Here is a 16516-nt window from a genome sequence, read left to right as displayed (position 1 = left end):
TATCTTTTTAATACAAATAAGCAAAACCTTCTAATGTTCACGGATTTCAAAGTGCAAATACTGAATAATCAGGCACCACATACAATTACAGAAATCAAAGGTGATGCGCTTTAATTCTTCAAATGGTAAATGTTTAGTCAGTTTTAAATCCAGGGTTGCGCTGATGGTGCCTTCAAATTTTCATAGTTCATTTATAAACCACAAAAGTGAATGGGGGCATTTTCTATAATTCTCAGCAGGGGTGGGAGAGCAATGCGATTTTTTTCCCCTCAAGGGCAAATACAGTAGATTTACTTCAGTTTCCCCCAAGCCTGATCTCCTCTAGCTATGTTGACTTAATTTCCAAAATTTGGCCATTAAGGAAAATTCTGGGATCTAAAGTCCATGTATTTGGAAAGCCCCCAGTTTAAGGAAGGTTAATTTATTGGAAGAGCAGCACCTTTAAAAAAATCTTTTGCAAAACCGTTCCTCCAAGCAGCCTGACAACCGGGGCTTTGGTGTAATACCCCACTACTTTAAAAGCACTACACAATCATGTTTGGATGCTATTTCTTTGCCATCCTAAAAATGCATTTAAAAAAAAACACTATGTCCACAGTTCAAAGGAGACTTAATGGGGAAAATTTGGAAGAGTACTGTGAGATTAAATATAAAGTAAAAGAAACCTTCTAAAAAGAAAAGCAAGGGGGATATGTCATCATTCTTGCTGCTTTCCAGGTAAAGCTCTCTGCCTCTCCATGGACAAATTTCTTTGGGACTGTCAAAAACCCACAGCTCTCCTCCTTTGGGCCATGTAGTTCTGAAGTTTTACAAAACTGTTCAGAGCAGAACTATGTGTTCTTTCTACATTTAAAAACAAGCATCTAGAATCAGAAATACAATTTCCGGTATTTTGCCTGGTTTCTGTCCATGCGTAGTAACTAGTTGGCCTGTATAAATGAATGCCTCTAGTCCTTATTGAACCAAAGAGAAAAGGCGAAATATGCAAATGACATTTTGTCCAGTCCCCCTTCTATTGTAGCCAATGAGACAACTCACTGGTAAGAGTGACAGTGATTTCCAGAAAAAAAGCTAGAGTCACGCTTCAATTTTCCTGAGACAGAACTTCTGTGAGCATTGCTCCTAGAAAACAATGAAGAAATCTCAGTTAAGGTGTACCCATGATTGCACAGCTGCATGCCCAGCTGCAAGGCCTAGAATTTCTCTCTAAGACTTTTGTCATGGGAAAAATGTGAAAACCATTACTCTCATATTGCCGTTTAGAGGGTTTGGCTAGAAGGCTGTTTTAAAGCAATGCTCAAGTACAGCTTATTATATTACAAGGGGGCAGCTGGGGGTGAAAGTATACTTATAACTCTCTCACAGCATATTACACTTCACATAAAGCGGTCAGGCTGAGACTGAAAGTATAGCATACACCAGTGTTTCTCAACCTTGGCAACTTTAAGATATGTGGACTTCAACTTCCAGAATTCCTCAGCCAGCCATGCTGGCTGGGGAATTCTGGGAGTTGAAGTCCACACCACTTAAAATTGCCAAGGTTGAAAAACACTGGCATACACCAATCCTGTAGTCTTATCCCATGTTATTAATCCCACTTTAAAGTTGTACGAGGGCAGAGAAGGGACGATTACCCGGAAAAGTAGCCCATCAGGATTCTACAATATAGTTCACTGTTGTTACACCTTTACTGCAGATTACTGATAGGCTGCTTACAATACAATAGAGTCCTCTCTTAAAATTGCAAGGCAAAAGTGTGACTGAAGTGCAGTGAGATTGCTAGATAAAATTTTTCAATGGAGAACATTCCTAGGGTACAATTACTAGCCTATTTGCCTTGTCTAAATCTTCCCAGACCTATTGCAGCAAACAGAAACCTTAAACTCCATTGACTAGTCTGCAAAAGTCTTGAATTTCAAAATAATGAAAAGCAGTCATATTTTTCATACAAAATAAAGGTATAAATAGTAGTCAATCTGCCTAATATGTGTAGTGTCTAATATGTAAATTAATATGTCTGGATCTGGGAACTGAAACAGGCAGTCCTACAGAGAAAAAAACTACTGGATGACTGATCTGAAGCAGGGAAACTGCAGGTTCAGAAACGCCCGTACTTCTCCATTTCCAGTTACTCATCCCAAAAGTGGCTTTTCCAGTTTATAAAAGCTGTCTGGAAATTAATCAACATATAACATCTGGCTTGCCTCCAAGAAACGGGTATTCTAAAATCAAAACCAGTAATGAAGGATGCTATGAAAATCACAGCTCTCTGAGCGCACATAGTACAGCTATCAATTCAGCTCAATTAAAACTAAGATTTGCTTTGTCAGTGCTTCATTGGTAGATATTTGGAACATGATGTGTATGCTCCTTGACAGAAGAAAGATAAACGTGCTATAAACGTGCTAAATAAAATTGTAAAAAGACATTGCTGAAATCTCAGATTCCAAAACAACGAGGGTTATGCAAGGTCTTGGATTCCATTCCCAAAAAAACGCTTTAGAAGGCGTGAGAGTGCAACAATCATAGCACCTGTTGGGAATTCCTTAAAGCAGCACGGCTTTTTCCCAGGATCCCATCCTGTGCACCCCAAAGCACTTTTTGGAGATGGAATCTGAAGTGTCACTGAGCAGCACAAAGCAGGTCTGGAAAACTCCTTCCATCTCTTCCCCAGCCATTCCAGATATGGAGTTAAATCCAAACGTTTCCACCCATGGATTAAAATTCTGTTGAAGAAAGCATTCACAGAACAACTTTTCCAGAAATGCGGGCGCTTTCTGTAAAAGGGATGAAAGTATTCGATGCAACCTATCTGTTCATCCTAAACCACATAATACATCTATACAAATTAAGCAAACTGAATAAACATGGACAGTTGTACCAAAGATGAAGGAATTACTTTTGGTTAATTTAGGGGTTTTAAATACAAAATATGAATTATATTTTGGCAGAAAGGTCAGAATGGTCAGCATCCAATGCAATCACTCTGTGAAAGGAAGCTCACAGAAGGGTGCCTTTGGTGAATGAGGCTCTTGTTCTACAAACAGAAGCTCCTTCGATTCGTGGAGCAATTGCACTGGACTCCATCCAGTTTAAAAAGTCTCTCAATATACATTTTCTTCATAGACACAGATTATTGTGTGGTAAGGAAAGCAACCACCACGTCATACATACGCAAGCCTATTTAACATAGGGTTGTTCTTTTCTCCCAGCACTCCACAAGGGACATTTTAAAAGTAGCATACCTCAATATCTTTGTTAAATAATAAAATACAGAGAACAACTGAAAGAAAGCTTGTTGTTATAGACTGTGATTTTGCAAGAAATCAACCTACAGGCATAGGTCAATCACCTCATTTAATATTTGAATAATAATTTAGACACATAGACTGACTTTCTTTCTTGGTATTAGCAAAATACTTGTGACTTTTCAAATCTAGCACACAGAGTATATGTAAAATTGGATTTGCTCCAGCTTTTGAATTCTGCCAGAAAGTGAGATGACTCAGTTCATTTATAATTAAGGCACACACATACAAAACCAAAAAACAAACAAAAAAAATATTTATTCCTAGTCCATTGCATTGCTTTTCATTTATAAAGACTAGATGGGTGGAGGAGAAATTCATGTGATTCACATTTTGATGTTAATTTATCTAATTTGTACTTCTTGAACTAATCTGTGAGTCTGAAGCTGTGATGTGTTTTTCTGAATTTTGACATGTGGTCCTCAAAATAAAAATGTGCACAAAAATATGACTACATGGGAGATAGCAAACAAGTTACTGTTTATGTATATACTTGTTTGGAGGGAGGGTGAAGTAATCTTTTATATTTCTTTCTCTTTTATCTTTCTCTTTTTCTTTCTTTTCTTTTTATTTGTAGGTATTTCAGTTTTGTATTAGTTTTTATATATATAAACTTTAATAAAAATATTATTAAAAAAAGAAAATAGCAAACAAAAATGGACCATTTTAGGAGAAAATACTTGCAAAAGTATGTATATAATGGAAAGCGCATAATAAAAGGATAACAGGAGAAATGTGCCTGAAAATAAATTTTGTGTAGACTTTAATAAGTCTGGCAGCACTTTTGTGGCTAACAAATGTTATTAAAAAGCACAGGCTTTTAATAAAATATGTAGTCAAAAAGGTGCTACCAGAATCCCCTTGATTTTTTGCCACCAGAGACTAACATGGCTCTTCTCCTACAACTTCTCCTGCCACAGTGAGAAATAATCAAGATGTGGTAATTTTTCCAATAAAGCAGATTCATCAACTGGACTGGTATGTTAATCAGAAAAAAGCTGATACCTTTTAGGGGTTCTCCTCTATTTGCCTAGAAAGGTGTGCTGAGAATTCTGGGAACATTATTTTAATCTTCTATAAATAATACTTATGGGAGGAAACACAAGCTGCAGCTCTAGATTTTTTCAATGTACAGGGAGTCCTTGCTAACAACAGTTCATTTAGTGACCATTCGAAGTTACAATGGCACTAAAAAGTGACTTATGACCACTGCCTGAAGTTACAACCATCGTAGTGCTCCCGCGGTCATGTGATCATGATTTGGGTGTTTGGCAACCCAGCTTGCACTTACAACAGTTGCAGATTCCCCGGGTCATGTGACTGACGTTTGCAACCTTCCCGCCACCTTCTGGCAAGCAAAATCAATGGGGAACCACATGATCAATTTAACAACTGTGATGATTTGCTTAATGACCACCACAAAAAAGGCCATAAAATCAGGTCCAGTCACATAATTTGCTTAACAACCGCATCACTTAGCGACCTAAATTCCGGTTCCAACTGTGGTTGTTAAGCAAGGACTATCTGTATAATTTTAAGGAGTACTTCAAAACCAAGGCACAGAGCATCAAGTTTAGAAGGTAGCATTAGCAATTTCAAATCCAGGCAATGAAACCCCCAATTTACAAACAGAGGCAAAACTCTTTCATGCAACCATGGCTGGGCACTCTATGGCAAGCAAACAAAGGGTATTATGATCCCTGCATTGGTGTACAAAGGCAATTTAGCACTTCACGGCAACTCTATGATACATTAAAAACTATTATTAAAGTAATTTTTTGTTCTAGTAACAAGGGGGGGGGAAGGTAGTGAAGTAATAACAAAATATTTATAAAATAGTAACAATTAGAAAGAGTACCCAATTTGACCCCCATTTGAAAGAACCCCCAAATAGATCCTCCAAAGCAATTTGTGTGTGCGCGTGCGTGTGTGTTTAAGGTAGACAGATGGGGTATGTGTGCATGCGCATAAAATAATTATATGTGTTATACAGAAAACAACATAAACAGAATATATATGTTAATACTTCTGAGACAGAAAATTACTAAAAACGTCTAAGTGATCTAAAATTCTTTACCATGTTATCTGTTGGTTAGGAATACTGAAGGTTTGATGAACGTGAAAGAAACATTAGAATATAATTTTCTTGTGAAAAGCTGCCAAAAGCTCCTTTTAACTTGTAACAACATGCAGATTTGGAAAATCGGAATATACTTAATTAAATAGCAAGTGTTCACATTTCCACTGAGAATGTAATAACATTTAAGCTTTTGTGTGACCATAATTAGATTTCTGTTCCTTAATGAATATATGTAAACAGTATGGTTAGTTCTCAAATATGAAGTGTCTGTGTGAGTAGGACTGTACTGTATATTTGTAAAAGCATTTAACACCATATTACTGAACTTCAGACATACAAGTACTGCTAAACATCGTCAAACTCTGCTCTGGAGTGTCTCTGATTTTTTTTTTCCTAAAGATTTGAGGATACAAAGGAGGCTGTCTGAGAGACACAATCCAATTCTTTCTGCTGACAGATGGATAGCATTGGATATAACCCTTCTGAACATGAAGGGAGCTAGTGACAGCACAATTCTAGTCCTGTTTCCCCTTCAGTCAACAGAGCTAAGGCATTCAGTAGTTTCTCTCTAATCTCAAACCCCCATATCATTTATTCAAACTTCGTCACCTGTTACAGCCATATATCACACAGTTGGCCATGTAAGCACATCAATGGAGACATTTTACAGCATTAAAGCAAGGACATTAGCACGGATAATTCATTATTCTAATTTGTCCCCTTCCCTAGAAGCAAGCATCAGATTTTTATAACTATTGTGGCTACGCTCAATTAATAAATGTATTTAGAAGTCAGCCTTGACATTCTGCAATTATTTATTCTCTTTAGCGAGTGCCTTCAACATTAGTATAAATTGCCTGAAATCTAAGAGAAACCTTACCTGGGAATCTAGGTTTTTCCGCGAGGATGCAGGGGTGTTGGCATAAGAGCTGATGGAGGAACTTGTATTAATGTCATCAGTGCTGAGGTTATCTATGGTATCACTGATACCACTGCTGACAGAACTGCTGTCATCCCAGCTGCACAGAGACAAAAGAATTCCCATAAAGTTAATTCAAATACTGCAAACAACCATCAGTACCCCCAAAAAGCAGAACATATTAAGATCCCATTGACTAAGACTATTTTCAGAACCTTCCAACACAATCCAGGGATATCCCTAGGTAAACATCTTGGGTAACTGCTTTTAGACATAAAAAAAAAAACAAAAAAACAAAAAAACGTTGCTTTGAAAGAAACACAGAATCATGCTAATACAAAACCTGGATGGAACAACAGAAGCAGCCAAAATTTAGGGAACAGTGAACAAAACCATTCTGGATTTGAAAATAGCTATCCAGAGGTCATTATGTCCTTATAGTATTTAATGAATTCTTATTTTAATTACTAATAACCAATAGTTTCCAAACTTTAAAAGTGCTTTACAAGGATTCACTGCATTTCTTGTTCTCATATTTCTGTGTGGAAGGCAACCATTCTTCTCAACAGGGAACAAAATTATGAGTTTATCATCATCATCATTATCATCAGCAATCCTGGAACATGTGCAAACCAGCTGTTCACAGGCTTGTCTTTGAGGCTGGGCTTATATGGTTTGAAGTGGCTGAATTTCTTCTGTTTTTGGAGGGGGAGCATAGTTTAAAATCTCACTGCCACCCCCCTTCCCTATTTGGAGTTCTCATAAAGTTTGCTGCTCTCTTATCAGCTGTTTTCCTGCTATTGTTGTATCTTAGTTATACAGCAGTATGTCTTTTATTATTCAGAAGATCAATTGTCGGTAAACCCTTTAATATTTTATTTAAAGACTCCACGTATAAAAATTTCTATTAGGAGGTACATCGAATAACCTTGATGTTTATTTACAGAATAAGACTTTACTTTTTTATCTCTTCTTTTAAACTACCAATTGTCTGTTTCCTTTCTTTTCCCTCTCTTTACTGGGTGCTCTCTCCAATACAAATTCTCTTAGTATTCTGCACTGCCTTCCTTATAAGGAAGTGTCTGGTTAACCCTTTACTTGCATTCCACCAAACAACAATCTCTCATGTCATCATTGGTTATTTAATTATATGGAAAATTATGGAGAACATTTTCTCTGTCTCAGTTTTACCAATGTTTTAGAGAAGCTTCCCACAATATACTATTAAGATAAATATATAAAGGATCATTATGCACAATTGCCAAGTGTGTTTGGTGCATGAATACCCACGTATTAAGGTTGTGATATTCCCAACCAGTAAGCAGGTTTGGAAAATATCATATATAGCAGGGTGAAGTGGTTCTTAGGAACTGGATAAGTGTGATTGAGAAACCAGAAGCTATCAAATGAAGCAAACTTTGAACTGCTTCAAAGAGGAACCCATTTGTGTTCCTCAGGGATGCCCTCAAAGTGCAGCTGTGTGGAAACCACCTTTCATAGATGTCCCTGACAGGAGAATCTGCCTTTTCATCAACTTTCTCAATATACAGACTTCTAAATTCAGGTGCAGTTGGCAGAATGTAATGTAGGAGAAGAGATGTATCCAAAAGAAGCCTGCTGGCCCTAATTGCCAAAGTTTTAACCAATGAACAATCATATCCCTCAGCTTTTAAATACCCTATTTTTTTCCTACCAAGTACAAAGGCAGGATTAGCATGTTCAAAACTACAAATGCAATTTTTCAATCCCCTGAACATGTGAATGTAGCCCAGAAAGTAATGCACGTGCTTTATCAGTTGCAGTTTTCATATTACATGATGTGCATTAGATACAACTGCAAAGAGAAATGTTTTGAAAAAAGAATGTAATATTTATACATTTTTCAGAGGCAGCCCTAGGGAATTATTAGGCACTCACCCAGCTGTTTGCAATACATTCTGAAATGTAGCACATAAAGAATAGCCAGAAAAAATGAACTCAGAAGATATGATCTGGGATTGAGCTGCACCAATTTCAGTCAGGCTATGATTTGGGTCTGACGTACTAGTTCTATTACTGATTCAGAATGCAAGCTCCTCTTTCTTGCACAAAAAAGTTTCTTCTTTCCCTTCCATTATTTGTGTTTCTGTTATAGTATTTCAGCGGTGGCTCACAGACTGAATAATATTAGTAGTAGTAGTAGCAGTAAGTATTATTTTTATATGCCGCCTGACACCAACAACTCTATAAAAACTGGGCTCCCATGACCATTTGCCAGAGGTAGCATTTGATTTTGATTATTATTTTTTATTATGGCATATTTTGTCAATCAGCAATGCAGTAGATTAAATATCTCCTGATTAAACAGATGTTTCTCTCATGTCTTTGAATTGAGAGAGAGGTACAGAGATCATTTTTTTCCTTAAGCAGCAAGTAAATCTTTCTCTTGGTACTACAAAGAAAAACTTTTACTGTAATATATCCTACCGAAGCTTGTGGGAGGTACAGATGACAAGATGTATAAAAGATCTATGAAAGCACATTCTCATCTTTTCAGTAAATGAAATTCAAAATGGTTCTTTAGGTAACTTCATTACAAAAATTAGTGTTGCTACTTCCATGCATCAGTATTTCAGTGGTTAAATTCTAAAGGTAAGGACAGAAAAGGGAAATACAACAGCTCTCCTAACTCTTGCATTCTAGACTCTGTAAGCAAAGATAAAATCGTTGCAATTTAGCTAAGACAATTAAAAACTTAATGTCAGCAAAAATCTGTTCAGCTGTAACTTCCTTTTACTCACTTGACCAATCAAATGAAATGTAAGTTGGATGCTGGAAATCATGTGAGTATTTAAAGGCATCTTTATTTTGTCTCGTATTCCATCTTAATGGAGAGGACAATTTTAGAAAGACTGAAAAAAAATGTTGGGATATGTTCCGACATTAAACTGTGAGAGGATAGATACAGTTTCTTCAAATGAATGTAATAAGCCCTGCACAAACTGTGCAACGTTTTCCATTTATAATTTATTAAGGCTTGATGATTTTAATATACTTATTGTCTATAAACTGCCTTGAATCTGTATGGAGTCAACTCTTTAAAAATATGGCAAATAAATAAACAAATAACTGGTGTTATGAACCAGGAACATAAGAAATCTCTTTTCACTCAAACTCTGAAGCTGATGTCAGAAATAAAGAAAAGAATGTGTGGTATGGACCGGCCTAGGTAACAATGGGAAGAGTCACAGATTTACAGGATCCACTGTCCTTTCAGGTTTCTAGCACATTCCAAAATTGGATTCCTGGATCTAGCAACTTTTGACAACTATTGTCTACAAACTTTCCTCTTCAGGGAAGGTCAGTGAACCCGTGGAGGGGTACAGCTACAGAGTTCCCTAGAAGAAGCAGATTATATAGATCCTTGTCAGTCAGGATTCAAGCTTGGTTGTGGGGTCAAAATAGCTTTGGTTATTCTAGTGATAACCTTTCCTGGTACCTTGGATGGGGGTAAGGCACCCCTCCCAATCCTATTAAACTCTCAAAGGCTTTCAATCAGTTATGGCGTATTTTTGTACCACCAGAGAGGGTTAAGGCTGAAGGCACTGTTCTGCAGGGATCCGGCTCCTTCCTGAGAAGGCAGTTCCAATTAGTGGTTGTGGGGATGAGAGATTAGCCTGGTGGCCTCTCTCTTGTGGGTTATAACAGGGTTCAGTCCTTTGCTTTTTAACATCTATATGAGGCCATTAGGGGAGGTCAACTGGTGCTGTGGGGTAAATACCATCAGTATGTTGATGATTCTCAAATTGTACATAACCACGCTAAGACTGGCTAAAGATGCCATAGTAGCTTTGTCTTGGTGCCTGGAAGCTGCTAGGATCTGGATTAGACAAAATAGGCTACGTTGAACCCCAGAAAATGGAGTTGTTTTTGTTCATTCCAGTTTTCTATCAACTGGAGGTAGCAAGTTTGTAACTTGGGGGCCATCCTGACCTCCTAGCAGATGGAGGTTATGACTAAGAGGTCATTTGGCCAGCTCTGCTACTGTGACTCATGATCTCATCACTATCTTGGACTACTGCAATTCTACAGAGGCTATCTTTGAAGACCACTCAGAAACTACAGTTGGTCTAGAATGCAGTAGTCCACATGTTGTCAGGCACTCATCACTATGATCACGTGCCACTTGTCCTGCAGACCCTGCCTTCGTTGCCAATAGGTTTCTGGGTATACTTCAAAATGCTGGTTTAGCATAAACTCTTTAATGGCTAGGCACCTGGGTACATTTGGGACTACCTCTTCTAACCCTATTTGACCTGACCAATAAGTCCCTCTCTGGAGAAAGCTCTGATGGTGCCTCATTTCTGGGAAGTGGAGCAGTTAACACCAGGAAGCATTTCTTTGCGATGGTCCCAGTTCTCTGGAATAGCCTTCCTCTAGAGGTGAGATTAGCTCCATTTTTAATATCCTTCCAGAAGCTTATTAAAACCAAGATATTCCAGAGGGCTTTGGGGTGAATTAGGATGCTATCAGAGTCATGTGATTTGGTTTTAATTTTAATTGAATGTAGTTTTCATTGCATTTACTGTGGACATTTTATTCTTGCTCTTTGACTGCTATGAACTGCCAAGAGTCCTGAGATGTGGCAGTATACTTAAATCTAATTAATCAGTCATTCAATCAATAAAATCTTAGGTTCAATGAAAAAAATAAAAAAGGCAGTTGTGGTGGCAAAAGACCAGCTCCCTAACTTCTATTTGCTGCCATGAGACCACCAAGATGCCCAATTTACCAGAGCTATTAATGTTGGAGTGCTATTTTTGGGGAAGTAAGATGGATATTTCCAAGCTGGAGATACAAAGTAAATGAAGGAGTTATCAACCAGCAAAGACTCAATATGACACCTCTAGATCTTATTCAGATTACTGTATATCCTATTTTTGCCCAAGAGACTTTTAGGAATAAATGCTGTTTCTCTAAAGATGCTCAGAGTAGATTCATTATAGTTCCTGGGACTTCAGTTAGTAAGGATTAATTTAAATTCCACTGATTTCAATTAATCTATTTCAACAAGTTTATTTTAAGCAGATCTAGGGATACGAGATCCAATCTCTGCAACATTTCTTGCAACAGCATGCAACATTTCTTTAGTTTATTAATCCTGCTTTAACACCACCCTCTTTCATTTCTTTAAACAATAGTAATTAGCTGTTATCAACCTCACAATAATCCCGCAAAGCAAGATTCAACCTCAATACTCTAAATACTACACCAGCCTAGTTCTTTTCTGAAAGCTTAACTATATACTGATTAACTATATACTGAAGGATTGTCCTAGGTTGGAGCAAGTTTACTTTTCCCATAATTCAACAGAAGAGTAAATGTTGCTGATTATATTCAGAGCAACTCCACGTACACATATATAATCATGAAATTCTATAGCTGATGTGATAATATGTTTAGAACTATGATATGCAAAATACATATTTCCTATAACATACTTACAACAGTAATTTTCAAAAGTGCATTGTTTCACAAATTCAGCATTGCTCAGTGCAGCCAACCTCGGGAATTCAGCCTCTTTAGAAAAGTAGTATAACAAAACCAATGCTTTTCAAGAATGAATGAATGAATGAATGTATATATGTACGCATGCATGCTTTTCTCCAACAGTCAAATGTTACTGCTCAGCATTGCTCGGCTATACAGAATTGTCAAAAGTAAACTTAATATTGCAAAGTCTCATTGTTATTTCTGAGAAATATCATTATTCTAATTATTTCTTTGAATTTGTCTACTAGAAATAGTCAGGTATATGTATTTTTCAGAAATTCTTCTCAACCAAGAGTGACATTCACGTGCTTTTAAGAGGCCTACTGAACTGGAAAGAGGTAGAAGGTATTTTCCTGTGTACCAACTAAGTAATATATTAAGAGTTTGAGTGTAACTCTCTTTGTAGTTTAAAAAAAAAACCCACAAAGGTTATCTTTCATTTCAGAGGGGAAGGCCTTGTGGCATTTACACTGGTAACTTTCTAAATCCCTTCTTTCTAAAACGGTTCATGCGGCATTTCAAACTGGGAATTTTCTTGCTAAATTCCCTTTTTCTAAAACATTAGCTATTAATTTCTTTTGGTGTAGAAACCAAACATCACAGAACAAAAGAGAATTCTTAAAGGAAGGAAAGGCCACAGAGCATGTTTAGTTGTACCATAAAACAACCCAGAATAGCTCTTTCCATTTTGTCCCTTTGGGGCTGCATCAAATACTGACATCATGGTATTAGGAATTCCAAGAACGATATGCAGCAATTGCATGGATTTATTATCAATACTGCGTCATCAGCCTGCAGGATAAATGAAGACAAGCTGCTACATGTTGAAAATATAAATTAGAGGCATAATAATTTCATCTCTTAAACCTCTGCATTGCCACAGTTTTAAAACCAGAAGTCCTACTTTGTTACCTCCCCCTATTTTATTAAAGTGTTTATTTTTTTTTCAAGCCAAGACTCAATTGATACACTTAATTAATGAAAGCTTTACAAGTGACAATCAACAGATGAACATGTAACAGCTTTTACATCACGCTTCTTGATCCTATTGCAAAAAGAAGCCCTTTTCCACTTTGGCTCTATATTGGTATTGCAGATCTTGAAGTAATAAACCCATCCCCAATATCACCACCCCAGTGATGGATCCTTCTTTCTGAGGTTTTCCTCCCAAAGAATTATTTGATCATCATGATTTAAGCATCTTACTCTGTCCAGCTATCTCCTCCTTAGTCCACTTCACCAATACATTGAATTTTGGTGTTGCCTGTGACAGCAAATGGTACTATCAACCCATTCATGTCTAAGGCTGATTGAAATGGAATTAAGATGGACTTTATCAATGAAAAGTGGATTAGAAATCCTACCTAAACTCACTCACTATGTACTGGATTGTGGACTATCTGCTACAAAAATGTAATGCTCATAGAATATGTTTCTTTTTTTTCCAGTTTATTAAGGAATTAATTCAGGGTGTTTAAGAAGAAACTTTTAAAAAAATCCAATAAATGAAGAATGCATTTGAAAATTGCTGAGTAGCAATAAGCTATTATTTTCCCCCATTATAATTTATAGTACAGTAAGTCCTTGATTACAACTCATTTATCAGCTGTCTTTTTGAGACCTCTTAAATCTTGTTCAGCCATAAACAAAATTAATAGTCTAAATGATATAATCTACAACCCAAAGCAGGACCATAATAAATAACAAGGAAGTGTGTTTTCACATATTTTAATCAATTAATTAATTAATTTTTATCTATTTTAATCATTATTTATTCTACTTTTGCTGTAAACCGCCCAGAGTCATCCCACAGTGAGATGGGCGGTGACAAATTTGAAAAATAAATAAATAAATAAGTAAAAACATAAATATAAAAAAAACAATAACAGACATGCCTACAGAAAAATTGTGACATTTTTAATGGGCACTTTTAAAAAAATGAAATGAGGACTGTAATGCCCTAAAATCTTTGATTAGAAGATGTATGTAACTCCCATAAGTGCCTTAACTATATTATACTGCAAATACCTATTAAGGGAACTCACTTTTAACAAAAATTAGGTGAACTCTGTTGGACTACAACTCCCATTATCCCCAGTAGATATGGAAGGCTAGCCTAAGAAATCAACCCCTTTAAAGGACAGGGAATAAAGCAAGTAAAGAAACCCAGGACCCAGCACTTTTGCAATCTCCAAGGCACTCCAACATCACACTTCTGAAATGTATTTGCAGAATAGCCATTATTTTATCTCTGCCCCTTTTAACAATATATCTGCATAACCACAACATCTCCTGCATTCCTTGGCAGTCAACCAACCAACCAACCAACCAATAAATAAATAAACAAATAAACAAACTGGTTAAAGTGTGGCCCTTGGCTGAAAAACAGGTTTCCCACTGCTGAGATATATAATGTCAAATCAAAAGATAGAATGAGCACAAAGCAACTGAAGAGAGATCAGAGCAATATACAAAGAAATCTTATCAATGTCATGGTAGCCATACAATTTCAGAACATAATTTAACAAAAAAAAACAACATACATACAAACTTAACCATCATGTTAAGGGCAAGCAACATTATATACAGAAAAAGAATGGAGACAGCAAACAAAGAAACTGAATACAGGATATAATAGAAAAGAAAATGTGACTATGTGATTTATAGCAACATCATTTACTCTACATCCTCATACCTTTCTTTCTTCTTCACTTTCACCATGTTCATAAATCCATTAATATAATGACTTCTGTTCTTTAAACTTCTTGCTTCTCGCTTGAGGATCAAATGAACTCCATTTAATTATGACTTCTTCAATTTCCATTCCTCTTGACCCATTCACAATTCTTTCACACAAGGGAAATTTGTCTTGTGAGTTGCTATTTAGTCATTCCCTTAAACCACCTCAATGCCATTTCCTTAACACTAGTCACTTATTTTTGTATTAAATCCACATTCATTCATCCATCCATCCATCCATCACCTATTTACTCCTGACCCGATCACATCTTGCTATTAGCCTTGATAGCAGGATGACTACTTCTGAAAGCCATCTGCTGGAGACTAGTAGGCTTCCTTGTGCAGTTGGTCAGCCACTGTGAGAACTGCTGGACTAGATGAGCCAAGGGTTCGATCCAGCAAGGCTTATGTTTTTTTGTTTTACTGCACACACTTAAGTAACCCATTCCCATATTACAGTGAAATCAATATGTTTTAAAGGTAATTGTAAACCTTTACCTGAATTTTTTATTTGTGAACCACCCAGGGTCATGGGGAGCCAGGTAGCATATACATTTAAATCAATCAATCATAAATATTTATCACTCTGCCCTATAACAAAAATTATTACCATTTTTTATTTTTAGAAAATAATTCAAAATAGCTAGCAAACAATTTCCCAAATAACAATGAAGTAACTGAACTATGGTATTTCACACCGTTAAAAGAAAGCAACAATAACTCCATTGATACAAGCTTAAAAATACGTTTCAGACCAGTGAAATAATATGAAAAAAACATGCCAAATATCCAGACAAAGTAACTTAAAAGCACTATTGAGCACTGCTCTCAATTGAAGTTTTTGTTGCTTTAAATTCCATCAGCAAACCAAATAATTTTAAAGTTGTACAAAAATAAGATTCATAATTACCCATTTATTACTGCCAAGACATTTCTCATTTTATACTATGTACTCCCTACAAGAACAACTTTTGCTTTGTTAAGCCTGATTGTCATGTTCAGATTTGCCAATCTTCTTCAACCTCTAAGCCTTCAGATGCTTTGGACTTCAATTCCCATAATTTCCAGGCAGCATAGTCCAAAAGATGGAGAGAGAGCAATTTTGAAAAAGCTGTGCTAATTTCACTTTCATTTATTTTTCCAGTATCTGTTGATCTATAATTATATCACAAGCAGTGGCCCTCCAACAACGTCCTAAAAGGTATATTAAGGCTATAGAGCATTAGTACCTCATAAGAGAAATAATTAAAAAATCTAGTTCAGATGTGCTTGGATTGCATCTCCTAAAATTTATAGGCAACCATGATCATGCTGGGTGGGAATTCTGGAAAGCATAATTCCATTTTGTTTGTAGGATGTCATATTAGGAAAGCTGGTTTAGATTAATTCCAGATTCCATTAAGCCAGTGTCATTGTGCTATACCTTTAAAATACTTATTTGGACATTGTAAGATTCTGTAATAACAGAAAATCCACTGCTATAATATCTCCGATAGGTATCCATCAGGCTCCTGTTTGAAAATCCGTAACGGAGAGTCTGTTACATTCCAAGACAGTGTTCTTCTGTCAAATGTCTCATATAATCAGATAATGTTTTTATTTGTTACAAATTTTAACTTGCTTTTCCTTTAGGAGCTCATGGCGCCATAAATCAGGAATTTTCAAACTTTTTCAAGCTGTAGAACTTGTTAATTAAAAAAACAAGCAAACCCTGGAACCCTGATCAAGGGGCAAACTTTAGAGATAGAAAACCATCTGAGTTTGGGTGAATTTTTTTTTTTTAGTTTTCATGGAACCTCCATCAAGATTTTGCAGAACCCTAGAGTTCCACCGACACTGTTTGAAAACCCTAGCACTGAGAGTTCTTCCCAGCCTATCATTTTCTCTAAACCAGTTCTGTAAGTTAAATATAAACAGGTTAAGTTGGCACGTAAAGAA

The 16516-nt window shown here is 36.4% G+C and overlaps 1 protein-coding gene across 6 annotated transcripts in view; it reads right to left on the bottom strand.

Annotated features, from left to right (window-relative positions):
* NAV2 (neuron navigator 2) overlaps positions 1-16516 on the bottom strand; it is a 307819-nt gene that overhangs the window by 64209 nt on the left and 227094 nt on the right. For all 6 annotated transcript variants that reach the window (XR_015797036.1, XM_088145827.1, XM_088145829.1 and 3 more), the window contains one exon: positions 6269-6407. Coding sequence is in view for 5 of the 6 variants with exons in the window: in XM_088145827.1 (XP_088001953.1) it covers positions 6269-6407 (139 nt within the window). In the remaining variant the exon portion in view is untranslated. The remainder of the gene's footprint in view (positions 1-6268; positions 6408-16516) is intronic.

The sequence above is a fragment of the Python bivittatus genome, unplaced genomic scaffold (assembly GCF_059951505.1).
Source record: "Python bivittatus isolate LINGU-HERP-01145 unplaced genomic scaffold, Pbiv_v1 ctg000480_np1212, whole genome shotgun sequence".
Classification (NCBI taxonomy): Eukaryota; Metazoa; Chordata; class Lepidosauria; order Squamata; family Pythonidae; genus Python; species Python bivittatus.
The sequence above is the reverse complement of the archived record's forward strand: the minus strand, read 5'-3'. Positions and strand labels throughout refer to the sequence as shown.